The 14,710-nt window shown below is 41.4% G+C and overlaps 1 protein-coding gene across 2 annotated transcripts in view; it reads right to left on the bottom strand.

The window, feature by feature from the left end:
* The window catches only part of BBS9 (Bardet-Biedl syndrome 9), a 273,973-nt gene that overhangs the window by 187,942 nt on the left and 71,321 nt on the right, over window positions 1–14,710 (bottom strand). For both annotated transcript variants that reach the window (XM_075271098.1, XM_075271099.1), the window contains one exon: window positions 9,817–9,946. In XM_075271098.1, the coding sequence (XP_075127199.1) occupies window positions 9,817–9,946 (130 nt within the window). The remainder of the gene's footprint in view (window positions 1–9,816; window positions 9,947–14,710) is intronic.

Raw genomic sequence — 14,710 nt, 5'->3', positions numbered from 1 at the left:
TAGTTGTTCAGGGGAAGGATACAAAACGTTGTCTCAGAGATTTAACCTGTCAGTTTCCACTGTGAGGAACATAGTAAGGAAATGGAAGACCACAGGGACAGTTCTTGTTAAGCCCAGAAGTGGCAGGCCAAGAAAAATATCAGAAAGGCAGAGAAGAAGAATGGTGAGAACAGTCAAGGACAATCCACAGACCACCTCCAAAGAGCTGCAGCATCATCTTGCTGCAGATGGTGTCACTGTGCATCGGTCAACAATACAGCGCACTTTGCACAAATAGAAGCTGTATGGGAGAGTGATGAGAAAGAAGCTGTTTCTGCACGTACGCCACAAATAGAGTTGCCTGAGGTATGAAAAAGCACATTTGGACAAGGCAGCTTCATTTTGGAAACAAAAATTGAGTTGTTTGGTTATAAAAAAAGGCGTTATGCATGGCGTTCAAAAAGAAACAGCATTCCAAGAAAAACACATGCTACCCACTGTAAAATTTGGTGGAGGTTCCATCATGCTTTGGGGCTGTGTGGCCAATGCCGGCATCGGGAATCTTGTTAAAGTTGAGGGTCGCATGGATTCCACTCAGTATCAGCAGATTCTTGAGAATAATGTTCAAGAATCAGTGACGAAGTTGAAGTTACGCCGGGGATGGATATTTCAGCAAGACAATGATCCAAAACACCGCTCCAAATCCTCTGGCATTCATGCAGAGGAACAATTACAATGTTCTGGAATGGCCATCCCAGTCCCCAGACCTGAATATCATTGAACATCTGTGGGATGATTTGAAGCGGGCTGTCCATGCTCGGCGACCATCTAACTTAACTGAACTTGAATTGTTTGTCCAAAATACCTTTATCCAGGATCCAGGAACTGATTAAAAGCTACAGGAAGCGACTAGAGGCTGTTATCTTTGCAAAAGGAAAATCTACTAAATATTAATGTCACTTTTCTGTTGAGGTGCCCATACTTTTGCACCGGTCAAATTTTGGTTTAATGCATATTGCACATTTTCTGTTAGTACAATAAACCTCATTTCAATCCTGAAATATTACTGTGTCCATCAGTTATTAGATATATCAAACTGAAATGGCTGTTGCAAATACCAAAATATTTTGAACTAAAAATGATTAAGATTAATAGGGGTGCCCAAACTTTTTCATAGGACTGTATGTGTTTCAACAGTGATGTTTTTGTTTTATATGTATTCTAGGGATATGGGGTGATTTGAACTATATAAATATATATATATATATATATATATATATATATATATATATATATATAAATATATATTTATATATATATAGCGCTCACATGTCTTCAGACCGCGCCCCCCCACAGACTAGTATTGTAGAGATGCAGGGAGTAGGCGGGGCTTGGTGTGGCTGGAGAGTGTGGGCGGGGAGACATCACCCCTCCCAGTGCCCGCCCAGCACCCCAGTCTCCTAAGCCCCGCCTTCTCTATAACACTAGTCTAGGGAGGCGGAGGTGGGGGCAGGGCGCAGGGCACTCTGAAGCCACATGAAGGACAGAGGACCAAACCAGCAGAGGGCAGCGGCAGCAGGTAAGTTGAGCGAAGTTCACGAGTAGATAGATATTACTGTACATAGACAAGTCAATGTACAGTAGTATCTATCTATCTACTCGTGAACTTGCATCGTCGTCCTCACAGCATCGCAGCACACACGCTGCATTTGGACTATAAGACGCACCCCCATTTTCCTCCTATATTTGGAGGAAAAAAGTGCATCTTATAGTCCGAAAAATAAGGTAGTTGAAAAAGGGTTTCTAATTATAGAATCCCCTTAAATAGTGGTATTAACTTTACAGCTTTTCCTGTAAAAATAAAACAAAACAAAACAACCACCCAATTGTAATACGACATGTTTTTTTCCGCAAAATTATAGTGTCTTATTGATGTGATTTAAACTGAAATGTATAGTATTACCAAGCGTGGCCGTGCTAATTAAGAATTAGGTATATATGAGAAATCCACATATAAGTCCTTGTGGACTCCAGAAATAGGTCAACTTGTCTTACACCTTTTTGGTACGTAATCAAGCTATGTATACCGAAAAACGTGGGGCAGCGTCTACGGCTTACGACTCAAAGGTCAAAGAATATCACAGGACAGTGATTGAGGAAATATACCCCCAAAAAAACCGCCAATTGCGCACTCCCTTCGGTAAAATTAAATTCTGGTATGCTGATGTATCAAATAAAAAGAATTTATTTAAGATGACTCTTTTCGGGGTTCTCCGGTACCTCACAAGTACCATCCCTTCATCAGATCTGTGTTCCTGTCTGGCAAAATACACCAATGCTTCTGCAGAATCCCAGGTAAAACACTCGCCATTCCTAGTGGCCATGAAGGTAAGGAAGGAATGGCGAGTGTTTTACCTGGGATTCTGCAGAAGCATTGCTGTATTTTGCCCGAAAGGAACACAGATCTGAAGAAGGGATGGTACTTGTGAGGTGCCGGAGAACCCCGAAAAGCGTCATCTTAAATTAATCCTTTTTATTTGATACATCAGCGTACCAGAATTTAATTTTACCGAAGGGAGCACGCAATTGGTGTTTTTTGGTGGTATATCCCTCAATCACTGTCCTATTGATGTGATTTGACAGGGTGAATGTCTTACTGATCAGTTTAAGTGTATTTCTTATTGTTCATAGGATTGATCACTGTATATTTAAGGAATATGTAAATCTGATTTTCAAGATGTAATTAGGAAAACAAAGTCTCTGTTTGCTGCCACTAGGACAGCCCCCTTAACATCATGCATGACATTTTCAGTAAGCCTAATACCATCATGCAAGAAAACACAAGAGAGAGCAACGCGCGGCACCTTGTGCATTACCCTTTTAAAGTGATTCCACAAAGAATTATTCAACATATAATCACCCTTAAGCGCTGTGAAATGATCACAGCACTCAAATATCACTTCATAGACAAAATGGCTAGTAGCTGGCAGATCTTAACCGTGAAAGCACGTATGCATGGTACTATACAGAAAAGGACCTATCCAACCAACTTCTACAGAAGTATCAAATGGATAAAAGGATCTGCGCTTGTCCTTTGTACACCTGAAGAAGAAACCAGCTTCCGGTTTCGAAACGCATTGTGTGTGAGGCTTTAATAAACGAATGCAACAAGAACTACGGTTGGTAAGCGTGGATCCTTTTATCCATTTGATACTTCTGTAGAAGTTGGTTGGATAGGTCCTTTTCTGTATAATACCATGATGCGGGGTTATTGCCAGAGTAGCAAATCTATCCCAAAAGGAACAGACTCCCAGCTGTGGACAGCGCTGTTTCGATCTGGTTGGATCTCATCAGCCCAGCGTAGGGAAACTAGTCTGGCTATGTAAGAGACTGTAGACCGGGTTAAGGGACTGAGAAACACTCCCCCAGTGGAGCATAAATGGCTTATAAGTCTCCATACGCTTGCAAAGGTGGCCTGAAAAGGCACTCTCGTTAAGAGTTTACTTAGTCCCTTAACCCTGTGTATTTAAGATAAGATAAGATAATCCTTTAATAGTCCCACCACAGGGAAATTCAGTGTGTTAGAGCAGCATGGATAATACAGTAATCTCATTCAAGAAACAACACATACAAGTTCATAGCAGAGAAAATATACTAGGAGTCATAGCAACAAGGAAGAAAAAAGAAAGACACAGGATCATTTAGTTCTCTGTGCGGAGTGATCTTCGCTTAGCCTGAGTTTGATTATACAGCCTGACCATGGTTGGGAGGAAGGATCTCCGATAGCGCTCCTTCTCACACTTGGGGTTAAGCAGTCGGTCACTCTATACCAGGGGTCAGCAACCATCGGCACTTCAGCTGCTGTGAAACCACAACTCCCAATATGCTCCGGATTCACTTCTATGGGAGTTCCAAGAATAGCAGAGCAAGTACGCATAATGGGAATTGTAGTTTTACAACAGATGGAGTGCGAAAGGTTGATTAACCCTGCTCTATACTGATCAATGGATTAGCATTTCTTGAAATTCCTGTACCACAAATTGTGATTTTAGGGGCTAGTGTCTAGGTAGGAATCATAGAAAGATGTCCAGCAACTCTGAAGTCATTGAACGATGGGAATATATCACTACATTATATATATAGGGAAATCCAAGAGTATTTTCTTTATGAATAAGATCAAGTTCTGGTCGGGTGTTACCATTTTTATTTTCCAATGCATTATTGACTGTGATGGTAGATACTTAAGGACAGCAGATGGGCTGGAGGGGAAACAAAACTACATCTGGATGATGTGTCTTAACAGCCAATCCTCTTGTCACCTCGCCTTCTTTCACTTTTATTTAATACTGTTAACACACACACGCTTTGAATTTTCCTGGTATCTGCCTGAACTGGCTTTAATAGTGTTCCATACAACCACGCACTATTTGAATGTTGCCAAATCAGCCACTATTTGACTCGACAAGTATAGTGTATATGAATCCTAAACACTAAACCTATCAAGTGTTAGGTTTGGACTAGGTTACTTACATATTCTATGTACCAGCTGTCATATTTACAAAAAGAAGGAAAGAAATACTGTCCAGAAATAAGACCCAGAACCAGACTTAACTGGTGTGAAAACAATGACGCGAGAACAGAAACGCCTTTGTGAAATATAATTTGTCTATCTAGCTGTGTATCTAGCTACAATAAGTTTTGCGAGTATTATTATTATTATTTATTTATTTATATAGCACCATTAATTCCATGGTGCTTTACATTTGGGGGTTACATACAATACACAGAATATACAGGTAGATATAATACTAACAGTGACCGACTGGCACAGTGGAGTAGAGGGCCCTGCCCGCGAGGGCTTACAATCTATGAGGGAAGGGGGTAGAGACAGAAGGAGAGGGGGAGACTGTACAGCTGGCAGTGCGGTGATAGTGTTATTGGAGGTTGTAGGCCTTCCAGAATAGGTGAGTCTTCAGGGCCTTCTTGAATCCTGTGATTGTGGGGGTCAGTCTTATGTGTCGTGGTAAGGAGTTCCAGAGTATGGGGGATGCACAAGAGCAATCTTGGAGACGGTTGTGTGAGGAGTGGATGAGAGAAGAGCGGAGTAGGAGGTCATTGGAGGATCTGAGGTTACGTGTGGGCAGGTAGCGGGAGATTAGTTCAGAGATATATGGAGGGGACAGGTTGTGGATGGCTTTGTATGTCAGCGTTAGTAGCTTGAACTCAATTCGCTGGGTTATAGGTAGCCAGTGGAGGGACTGGCAGAGGGGAGCAGCCGATGAAGATCGGGGGGTGAGGTGGATTAAGCGAGCAGAGCAGTTTAAGGTGGACTGGAGGGGGGCGAGGGTGTTAGCTGGGAGTCCATGGAGAAGGGTGTTGCAGTAGTCTAGGCGGGAGATTATGAGGGCCTGGACGAGCATCTTGGTAGTTTCGTGGGTGAGGAAGGGGCGAATTCGGTGGATGTTCTTGAGCTGGAGGCGGCAGGAGGTGTTGAGGGCATGAATATGTGGCTTGAAGGATAGGTCAGAGTTCGAGGTAACCCCAAGGCATCGGGCCTGTGGGACAGGGGTAATTGTGGTTCCATTAACTTTGATAGATGGGTCAGGTGGAGGGGCCATACAGGGTGGGCTGAAGATGATAAACTTTGTTTTCTCCATGTTGAGTTTGAGAAAGCGGGAGGAGAGGAAGGAGGCTACGACCGCTAAACAATCTGGAACTCTGGCCAGCAGGGAGGTAATGTCTGGTCCAGAGATGTAGATTTGGGTGTTATCGGCCATGAGATTCTATGAGATGGCCCAGGCCAAGGGTGTAGATGGAGAACAGGAGGGGTCCTAGGACAGAGCCTTGGGGGACACCTACAGAGAGAGGGCGAGGTGAGGAGGTGGTGTGCGAGTGGGAGACGCTGAATGTGCGGTCGGTGAGGTATGAGGAGATCCAGGAATGGGCCAGGTCTGAGATACCAAGGGATGAGAGAATTTCTAACAGGAGGGAGTGGTCAACTGTGTCAAAGGCAGAGGAGAGGTCGAGGAGGAGGAGGACAGAGTAATGGCGCTTGGCTTTGGCGGTTAGCAGGTCGTTAGTGACTTTTGTTAGGGCAGTTTCAGTGGAGTGCCGGGGTCTGAAGCCTGACTGAAGTCTGTCAAAGAGCAGGTTGGACGAGAGATAGGAGGAGAGTTCGGAGTGGACATGCTGCTCAAGAAGTTTTGAGGCGTACGGGAGCAGAGAGATGGGACGATAGTTGGCAGGAGAGGACGGGTCGAGGGACAGTTTCTTAAGTATAGGAGTGACAGTGGCGTGTTTGAAGGCTGAGGGGAAGGATCCATTGGTTAGGGATAGATTGAAGAGATGGGTTGGGGCTGGAGTAATGACTTCAGCGAGTTTGGGGATGAAATGTGACTGGATCGGGTCGAGCACGCAGGAGGTGAGGTGGGATTTGGAGATTAGGGAGGAGAGTTTTTCGTCAGTTATGGAGGAGAAACAGGTCAGGGATGAGGAACAGTAAGTAGTTGGGTAGAGGGGTTGTCGGGGGAATAGGGTGAGACTGTCTCTGATGGTGTCAATTTTAGTTTTAAAGTAAGCGGCAAAGTCTATATTATAAGAGTATATTCTTATAATATTGTATCTTTTAGAAACAATGGAAACGTTTTATTAAAGGAGTATTCCCATGTACATAATTATTTTTAAATTTGTAGATAATTAAAAAATTAAACATTTTAGCAAATATAAGTAATTAAACATTTTGCAGAGTTTTAAAGATTTTCTCCAAATATCTTGTGGTCACAGTGTTATCTTGACTGGTTGCCATGGATACGACCACCAATGCAGGAACTTTCTAAGGTCAGAAAATCAGCCATGATTTCCTTATTGTGGCCGGGATATCTTCTGATACTTGTAGTGTCCCTGCCTGATAACCCGGCTACAATAAGAAAATAATATCTGGGTTCCTGACAAGTCCCAGACCATAGAAAGTCTCTGCATTAGTGGTCGTAACTAGTAACTAGTAAAGTTAGAGAAAATCTTTAAAACTTTGCAGAATTTTTAATAACTTAGATTTGCAAAAATGTTTAACTTTTAATTATCTACAAATATACATATGATTATGTAGATGGGAATACCCATTTAAGCCTGTTTTCTGTTTACAGTTTTCTGATATACAAAGCATGAAGTGTTACAATTTTTTTTAACAGAAATTGGGGTTTTGCACAAGAAATTGTGAATTTTTGTTTATACCATGCCCTTACCACTTTACCGGAAAGGGGATGTGGTGAGGATTTGACATAAATGATGGTGGAAATCTATGTCAGAAATTCAGTATTCAGCTGCTCAATAGTAAAAAAAAAAAAAAAAAAAAAAAAAAAAACAGGGAGAGGTACCTGGCACATACATCCATTAGCATTACAGAAATAGAGAACAGTAGGAATAAGAAGACAGGGGAGCTAAATGACACGTGTGAGTAGTGCAGCCGGGCTACAGTGTACATTGCAGAAGGGAGGAAGGACCTTCTTTTTGTAGTGCAACTGGATGAACCTTGACTGAAAGAGCTCTGATGTTTCCTGATGGCATCATATAAGTGGTGTGACAGGTTCCTACAGGTGGTTTACCAGTCGTTCAGACTATGGCCAATCATTGATCTAGCCTTCCTATCAAGTTTTGTAATGTCCCTTTTTTGGCAGCTTGAGCAGGGCAGGAAACAGGGGCACACGGGGACACAGGTCACAGTGGATTTGATTGTCATGTTGTAGGACCAGAACCTATTTAGTGTATAGAAGACTGTTTTTATAATGGTTTCTGATTCATAGTGAAGCAGCCACTCTGGTGGTAGAAGCCAGGTACCATAGGGCATGTGGTGACTGGTGGGGAGTTGCAGGCCAGGGGGTAACCCGCACATTGTGATGTGGGTTCTGTTCTCATACAAGTCGAGAACCTTGAGAAAGAAAACCGAAAACAAAACATTAACCATTTTAGGGCCAAAGGCTTCCCAACAAAGGCTTCCTGTTTTATCATTAGAATTTGTAAAAATAAATTCTAATTATATAGCATAATCCTAAAATAGGGTTGTCATCTACTCTTACTCTTGCTATATTACAAACCTATTTTAGTGCATTTGGGCTAATATTCTACGACTGGTGGGAACATTTTTATTGGGGGAAGGTTATTTTAAGAGTATCATTTTATTTTTTATGTACTTTTTATGGTCTTTATTTTTAACTGGTACCAGTCCTGTGACATATTATTATGTTGACCCCTTCCCACAAACCGACATAATACATTGTGAAGATGGCGCCTGTTCAGAAGCTAAGCACACAGCTCACATCATGCTCCAATGGTTGTGAGCAGTAAAATCAACCTTCATGGCCATTTAACCACTTAGACGTGACCATCAATAATGACTGCCAGGCATTTGACATTTGGCTGCCCGATCACTAGTCAGTTGGCTTACATCTATACGGCTTGTTCAACTTTTACTGCATTATTTTGTACATTTTTTCATTTAATTAAAACTTATGCAGCAAAAAGTACATCTTGTACCAAATGGTACATTCACAATAACAGCACCAAAATGCACAAATTAAACTTGTACATAGATGCCTCAACCACTCTGACCGTGAACGCCACCAAAACAGTCCAAGAGCTCACGGCCATCGACAGGTGTGTCATGAAAATGTGAGTCTTAAAGATTGTTCTACTACTAGTCATAGACAATAATAATATATGAGTACAAACCTGTTTGATTGACCAAATGATCCCTTTCAGGTTTACATATTAAAGTATCACAATTAAAATGTACTAGTATGTCTAGTTTACAATACTTCTTGCAGTTTTCTACTGAGTTATACAACGGAGACACCCTGCTCTGTACTGACCATTTCTCAACAGTCATGTCATTATCATCACAGGCAGGATAACAATGAAAGGAATGAAAGGAACACCTTTATTTTTTTAAAATTGATCTGGAGTAACAAAAAAAAAAAACAAAAAAAAAAAACAAACAACACTACTAGCAATAGGGGACGGTCACATCATCTACTCCTCTACTCTGCTCAGTGATCGCCGCACAGGTTACAGAGCATGGCCGAAAACTGTACCATAGAAGTTAATAAGAAGTTTTGTGAATGAGGTTTCTTATGCTAATGTGTAAAGCAAATAACTGAATTATTATTCAAGGCCAACAGCAGCTATTCAATCAAGATGGCCACCAATATTGTACAATAAGAAAGTAAAAACGGGTTAAAAAGAAGAAGAGACAAAAAGTGTATGCTTCAATGTATACCGTAGTCCTAATTATTAGAGATGAGAGAACACTGTTCGGATCAGCCGATCCGAACAGCACGCTCCCATAGAAATGAATGGAAGCACCTGGCATGTACACTTTGCCGGCGGCCGGTCGCCGTGCCGGGTGTTTCCATTCATTTCTATGGGTGCATGCTGTTCGGATCGGCTGATCCGAACAGTGTTCATTCATCTCTACTAATTATCAAAGAATATTTGTAGGTAACAAATTTTATTTCATTCCACACTATAAACGATAGCTGCAAGTGAAACACAAACAAAAAAAAATAGTGGATCTAAAAATACTATTATGCGATGTCATATGCTAATGGTTTAATTAAAAAAAATTAAATAAAAAAAAGATAAAAGACAAGTAAAAAACAGGAAGACAAAATCAGCATTCACGCAAATGATACAAAATTCACATAACAGAAGCAAACTGTTTAAACTGAAAAGAAAAAAAAAATGTACAAAAGCAAACAGTTCCCTTCCACAACATCCAGGGCTGTTTGAAGAGATACAACTTTCTATGTACTACCAATTAAGTTACTATTTCAAGATACTTACTGGAAATTGGCAACTTTTACTGCAACAGGAATGTGCGGTAGTTGAGCCGCCCACCTCAGTGTCACATCCTGGTACACAAGCAACATGTTATTATGGTTTCCAACCAAAGAGTTAATTGTTCCTTCACTCACTGTAGAATAACAAGAAACAAGTGCGAAATGAAATATTTTATGCTGAGTGCATTCGGCATTGTGTTACGTATTTCATGGTTTCTATAGCTCTGACAACACTGTATTCTGTATTAGTCATGGGGAGAATATCATTGGCAATAGATACTTTTTATAGTACACATGAAAAATACACTCTGATGAAGTATAACTGTGTGTATGTATAGTAGCATGCAAAAATGTTAGGCAGGTGTGGAAAAAACCTGCAAATGAAGTATTAAAGAATTAAAAGTTTATTTTTGCCAATATACAAAATGTAACGGGGATAAACAAAACAGAAATGTACAATCCAAATTCCAAGTAAGTTGGAACACTAAAATGTAAAGAAAACAAGAAAGTAATTACTTAGAAATCTCATATAACAATATTTTATTAACATCAGAACATATAACAGATCAGAAGTTGAAAGTTGGACATTTTTACATTTGATTTGAAAAAAAACTAAATTTAGAAATTCTTGGCAGCAACACATTTCAAAATAGAGGACACAAGGCCATGTCTACATTACATAGCATCCCCTCTTCTTTTTACAAAAAGGACGTAAACATCCTGAAATGTAAACATCTGGGAAGCTGCAGTCTTGAGAAAGAAATATTGCCCCATTCTTGTTTGATGTAGGATTCAATAAACTGAAATGGCACTGCTCTGCGAACTAGGATTAAGACACCCCCCCAAGAATTGAAGGAGTATACCAAGTAGTACGCCAAACCTAACTATGGTTTGCAGAGCCAGCCGAGTCTTTCATCCTCCAGTATACACCATTGAAAAGAGAAGGTGGTTAAGAAATAGAAAAGATTAAACAAACATTATGGTGCTCTACCTCAAATAGACATATCTAAATTCAAAAACACAGTCACAGGTTATTTCCCCCCTACATGGTGGATTTGCAAGAGGCATTGAGTATCAAGGCATTGGGTATTGAGCATCAAGAAATCTAGACTGATCAATATCAGTGACTCCAATCCTAGAAGGGTGCAGCATATTTCAGGTCAGCATCTCAGAGCGGTTTGTTTAACATGGACAAACTGGGCCTGTTTCTTCATGACCTCTATGGAGGAGTCCAGAAATACTAGGACATCAAAGTTGTCAAAATATAAGGAGCTTTTTCATGGGGAAGATGTTATAAGAGCTCTGCAGTTTAGGGGTTTGTGGGCTGAATGATCTACTCTAGAAGCAGTGGCATTATAGACTGATACTGGGGGAAGGAGACTCTCCATTCATGTCCTCTCTCTATGTGCAAGCTCCTATAAGTGGGAAGTCTGATACTGGGGATTGATTTGCTGTAAGTATGGAAGGTTTTGTTTGAGGAGAATGCTGCTGCAAATGGGTTAGAGTTAAAAAGGAGGGAGCCAGTAACTGCCACTAGGAGAGGAGAAGGTTCAAGGGCAATGATGCTACTAGTGATGCTGTACATGACATTTAGTGTTTTTGCTTAGGTAATAGTTGTTTGGTGCTACTGCTACTGTTGATGCTGTGCTGCACTGTGTTGTTCAGTGTTTCTGCAGCGGTATTTTGTCATTCACATTGAGATTTGCTTGACACTACTTGGGGAGATGTTGTGCCACACTGTTGGGTTTGGCCCTTCTGGGTATGTAGTACTCTGCTATACTGCAAAGTGGCACTACTTGTCAGTTAATCATAGCATTTGGCTAGCAATGAAGAGGTTTTATCAGTGAAATTAAATTGCTGATGAGTTGGAAGCTCCATCCAAGCATTGTATGGTGAGTGTTTAAAGATAAGATATTTGTCACTATTTCGACATGTATAAATTAGTCCATAGTTGTATTCTACATTACATAACTTTAATGGCCCACATTTTTAAAGATTGTGCCAGACTGTGCAGAGACACAAAACTTTGACAAGTGAAATGGTAATACCCAGTAGTTATTTCCAAGGTACATTTCAAAGGAAAAGCACAATACAAAAAGAAAGATGTGAATAATTGTAATTCGAACTGCCGGTCATATTAAGCCTTATTGCTCTCCATTCTAATTGTTGGGCAGTCCCTTCATTCATTTGAATGGCAAGAGCAGACTGGCACTTCATATGAGTAGCTGAGCTGCCTATAATTCTCTCTCATGTCCAGGGTCCCTGTGACACAATAGAAAATAAAGTTCATGTAACTCTGGTTTCAGTTCAGATGCAGAAGACAGAATACGACTTTAGGTGAGATAGAAATATATATAGTGAAGTGAAGAGAGGTATAGTGTGGGAGAACCGCTATTTTTCCTCAAGACTGTTGCAGTATGCACAGGCGTTTAGCTTGTAGGTCCCGAACTGGAGTAAAAGTTTGGGCCAGTCCTGCAGGGCAATCCATTCCAGGCTTGGAAACAGACCAGCAGGGCTTTGTAAGTAGCACAGGTGTGCTGGTTAGCGGGAGAGAGAGGAGTGAGACTGAAACACACACACTCAACCAGTCTGAGAAAGCTCTACCAAAAAGGACGCTGTTAAAGTGCTGGGTATGTGTACCCCTTGTTTACTTGTAAACCCTGTTTGTTACGAGGTCAACGGTGGGTTGGCCCCCTGGTTAGTGAGGGAATAACTTGTTTAGTAAGCCGCCGGAGAGGCATAGGTCTTTATTTTCATTTGTTTGTTTTGATATGCTGAGCTGCACTACCTGCACCTTTAAGCTTGTCTGCTGCAAAATAGACCACTTTTGGAAAGAAACCAGAGCTTCTGGATCCCCCTTAAATCACAATATATATGATCATAATATATATATATATATATATACACTCACCGGCCAATTTATTAGGTACACCTGTCCAACTGCTCGTTAACACTTAATTTCTAATCAGCCAATCACATGGCGGCAACTCAGTGCTTTTAGGCATGTAGACATAGTCAAGACAATCTCCTGCAGTTCAAACCGAGCATCAGTATGGGGAAGAAAGGTGATTTGAGTGCCTTTGAACGTGGCATGGTTGTTGGTGCCAGAAGGGCTGGTCTGAGTATTTCAGAAACTGCTGATCTACTGGGATTTTCACGCACAACCATCTCTAGGGTTTACAGAGAATGGTCCGAAAAAGAAAAAACATCCAGTGAGCGGCAGTTCTGTGGGCGGAAATGTGTTGTTGATGCCAGAGGTCAGAGGAGAATGGCCAGACTGGTTCGAGCTGATAGAAAGGCAACAGTGACTCAAATAGCCACCCGTTACAACCAAGGTAGCCAGAAGAGCATCTCTGAACGCACAGTACGTCGAACTTTGAGGCAGATGGGCTACAGCAGCAGAAGACCACACCGGGTGCCACTCCTTTCAGCTAAGAACAGGAAACTGAGGCTACAATTTGCACAAGCTCATCGAAATTGGACAATTGAAGATTGGAAAAACGTTGCCTGGTCTGATGAGTCTCGATTTCTGCTGCGACATTCGGATGGTAGGGTCAGAATTTGGCGTCAACAACATGAAAGCATGGATCCATCCTGCCTTGTATCAACGATTCAGGCTGGTGGTGGTGGTGTCATGGTGTGGGGAATATTTTCTTGGCACTCTTTGGGCCCCTTGGTACCAATTGAGCATCGTTGCAATGCCAAAGCCTACCTGAGTATTGTTGCTGACCATGTCCATCCCTTTATCACCACAATGTACCCAACATCTGATGGCTACTTTCAGCAGGATAATGCACCATGTCATAAAGCTGGAATCATCTCAGACTGGTTTCTTGAACATGACAATGAGTTCACTGTACTCCAATGGCCTCCACAGTCACCAGATCTCAATCCAATAGAGCATCTTTGGGATGTGGTGGAACGGGAGATTCGCATCATGGATGTGCAGCCGACAAATCTGCGGCAACTGTGTGATGCCATCATGTCAATATGGACCAAAATCTCTGAGGAATGCTTCCAGCACCTTGTTGAATCTATGCCACGAAGAATTGAGGCAGTTCTGAAGGCAAAAGGGGGTCTAACCCGTTACTAGCATGGTGTACCTAATAAAGTGGCCGGTGAGTGTATATATATATACACAGTCCTATGAAAAAGTTTGGGCACCCCTATTAATCTTAATCATTTTTTGTTCTAAATATTTTGGTGTTTGCAACAGCCATTTCAGTTTGATATATCTAATAACTGATGGACACAGTAATATTTCAGGATTGAAATGAGGTTTATTGTACTAACAGAAAATGCGCAATATGCATTAAACCAAAATTTGACCGGTGCAAAAGTATGGGCACCCTTATCATTTTATTGATTTGAATACAATCCAATCATGAGAAAAGGTATTTAAGGTGGCCAATTGCAAGTTGTTCTACTATTTGAATCTCCTCTGAAGAGTGGCATCATGGGCTACTCAAAACAACTCTCAAATGATCTGAAAACAAAGATTGTTCAACATAGTTGTTCAGCGGAAGGATACAAAAAGCTGTCTCAGAGATTTAACCTGTCAGTTTCCACTGTGAGGAACATAGTAAGGAAATGGAAGACCATAGGGACAGTTCTTGTTAAGCCCAGAAGTGGCAGGCCAAGAAAAATATCAGAAAGGCAGAGAAGAAGAATGGTGAGAACAGTCAAGGACAATCCACAGACCACCTCCAAAGAGCTGCAGCATCATCTTGCTGCAGATGGTGTCACTGTGCATCGGTCAACTATACAGCGCACTTTGAACAAATAGAAGCTGTATGGGAGAGTGATGAGAAAGAAGCCGTTTCTGCACGTACGCCACAAATAGAGTTGCCTGAGGTATGAAAAAGCACATTTGGACAAGGCAGCTTCATTTTGGAAAC

The sequence above is a fragment of the Leptodactylus fuscus genome, chromosome 4 (assembly GCF_031893055.1).
Source record: "Leptodactylus fuscus isolate aLepFus1 chromosome 4, aLepFus1.hap2, whole genome shotgun sequence".
In the NCBI taxonomy this organism is placed as follows: domain Eukaryota; kingdom Metazoa; phylum Chordata; class Amphibia; order Anura; family Leptodactylidae; genus Leptodactylus; species Leptodactylus fuscus.
Note: the sequence above shows the minus strand (reverse complement) of the source record. Positions and strands in the feature narration are given on the sequence as shown.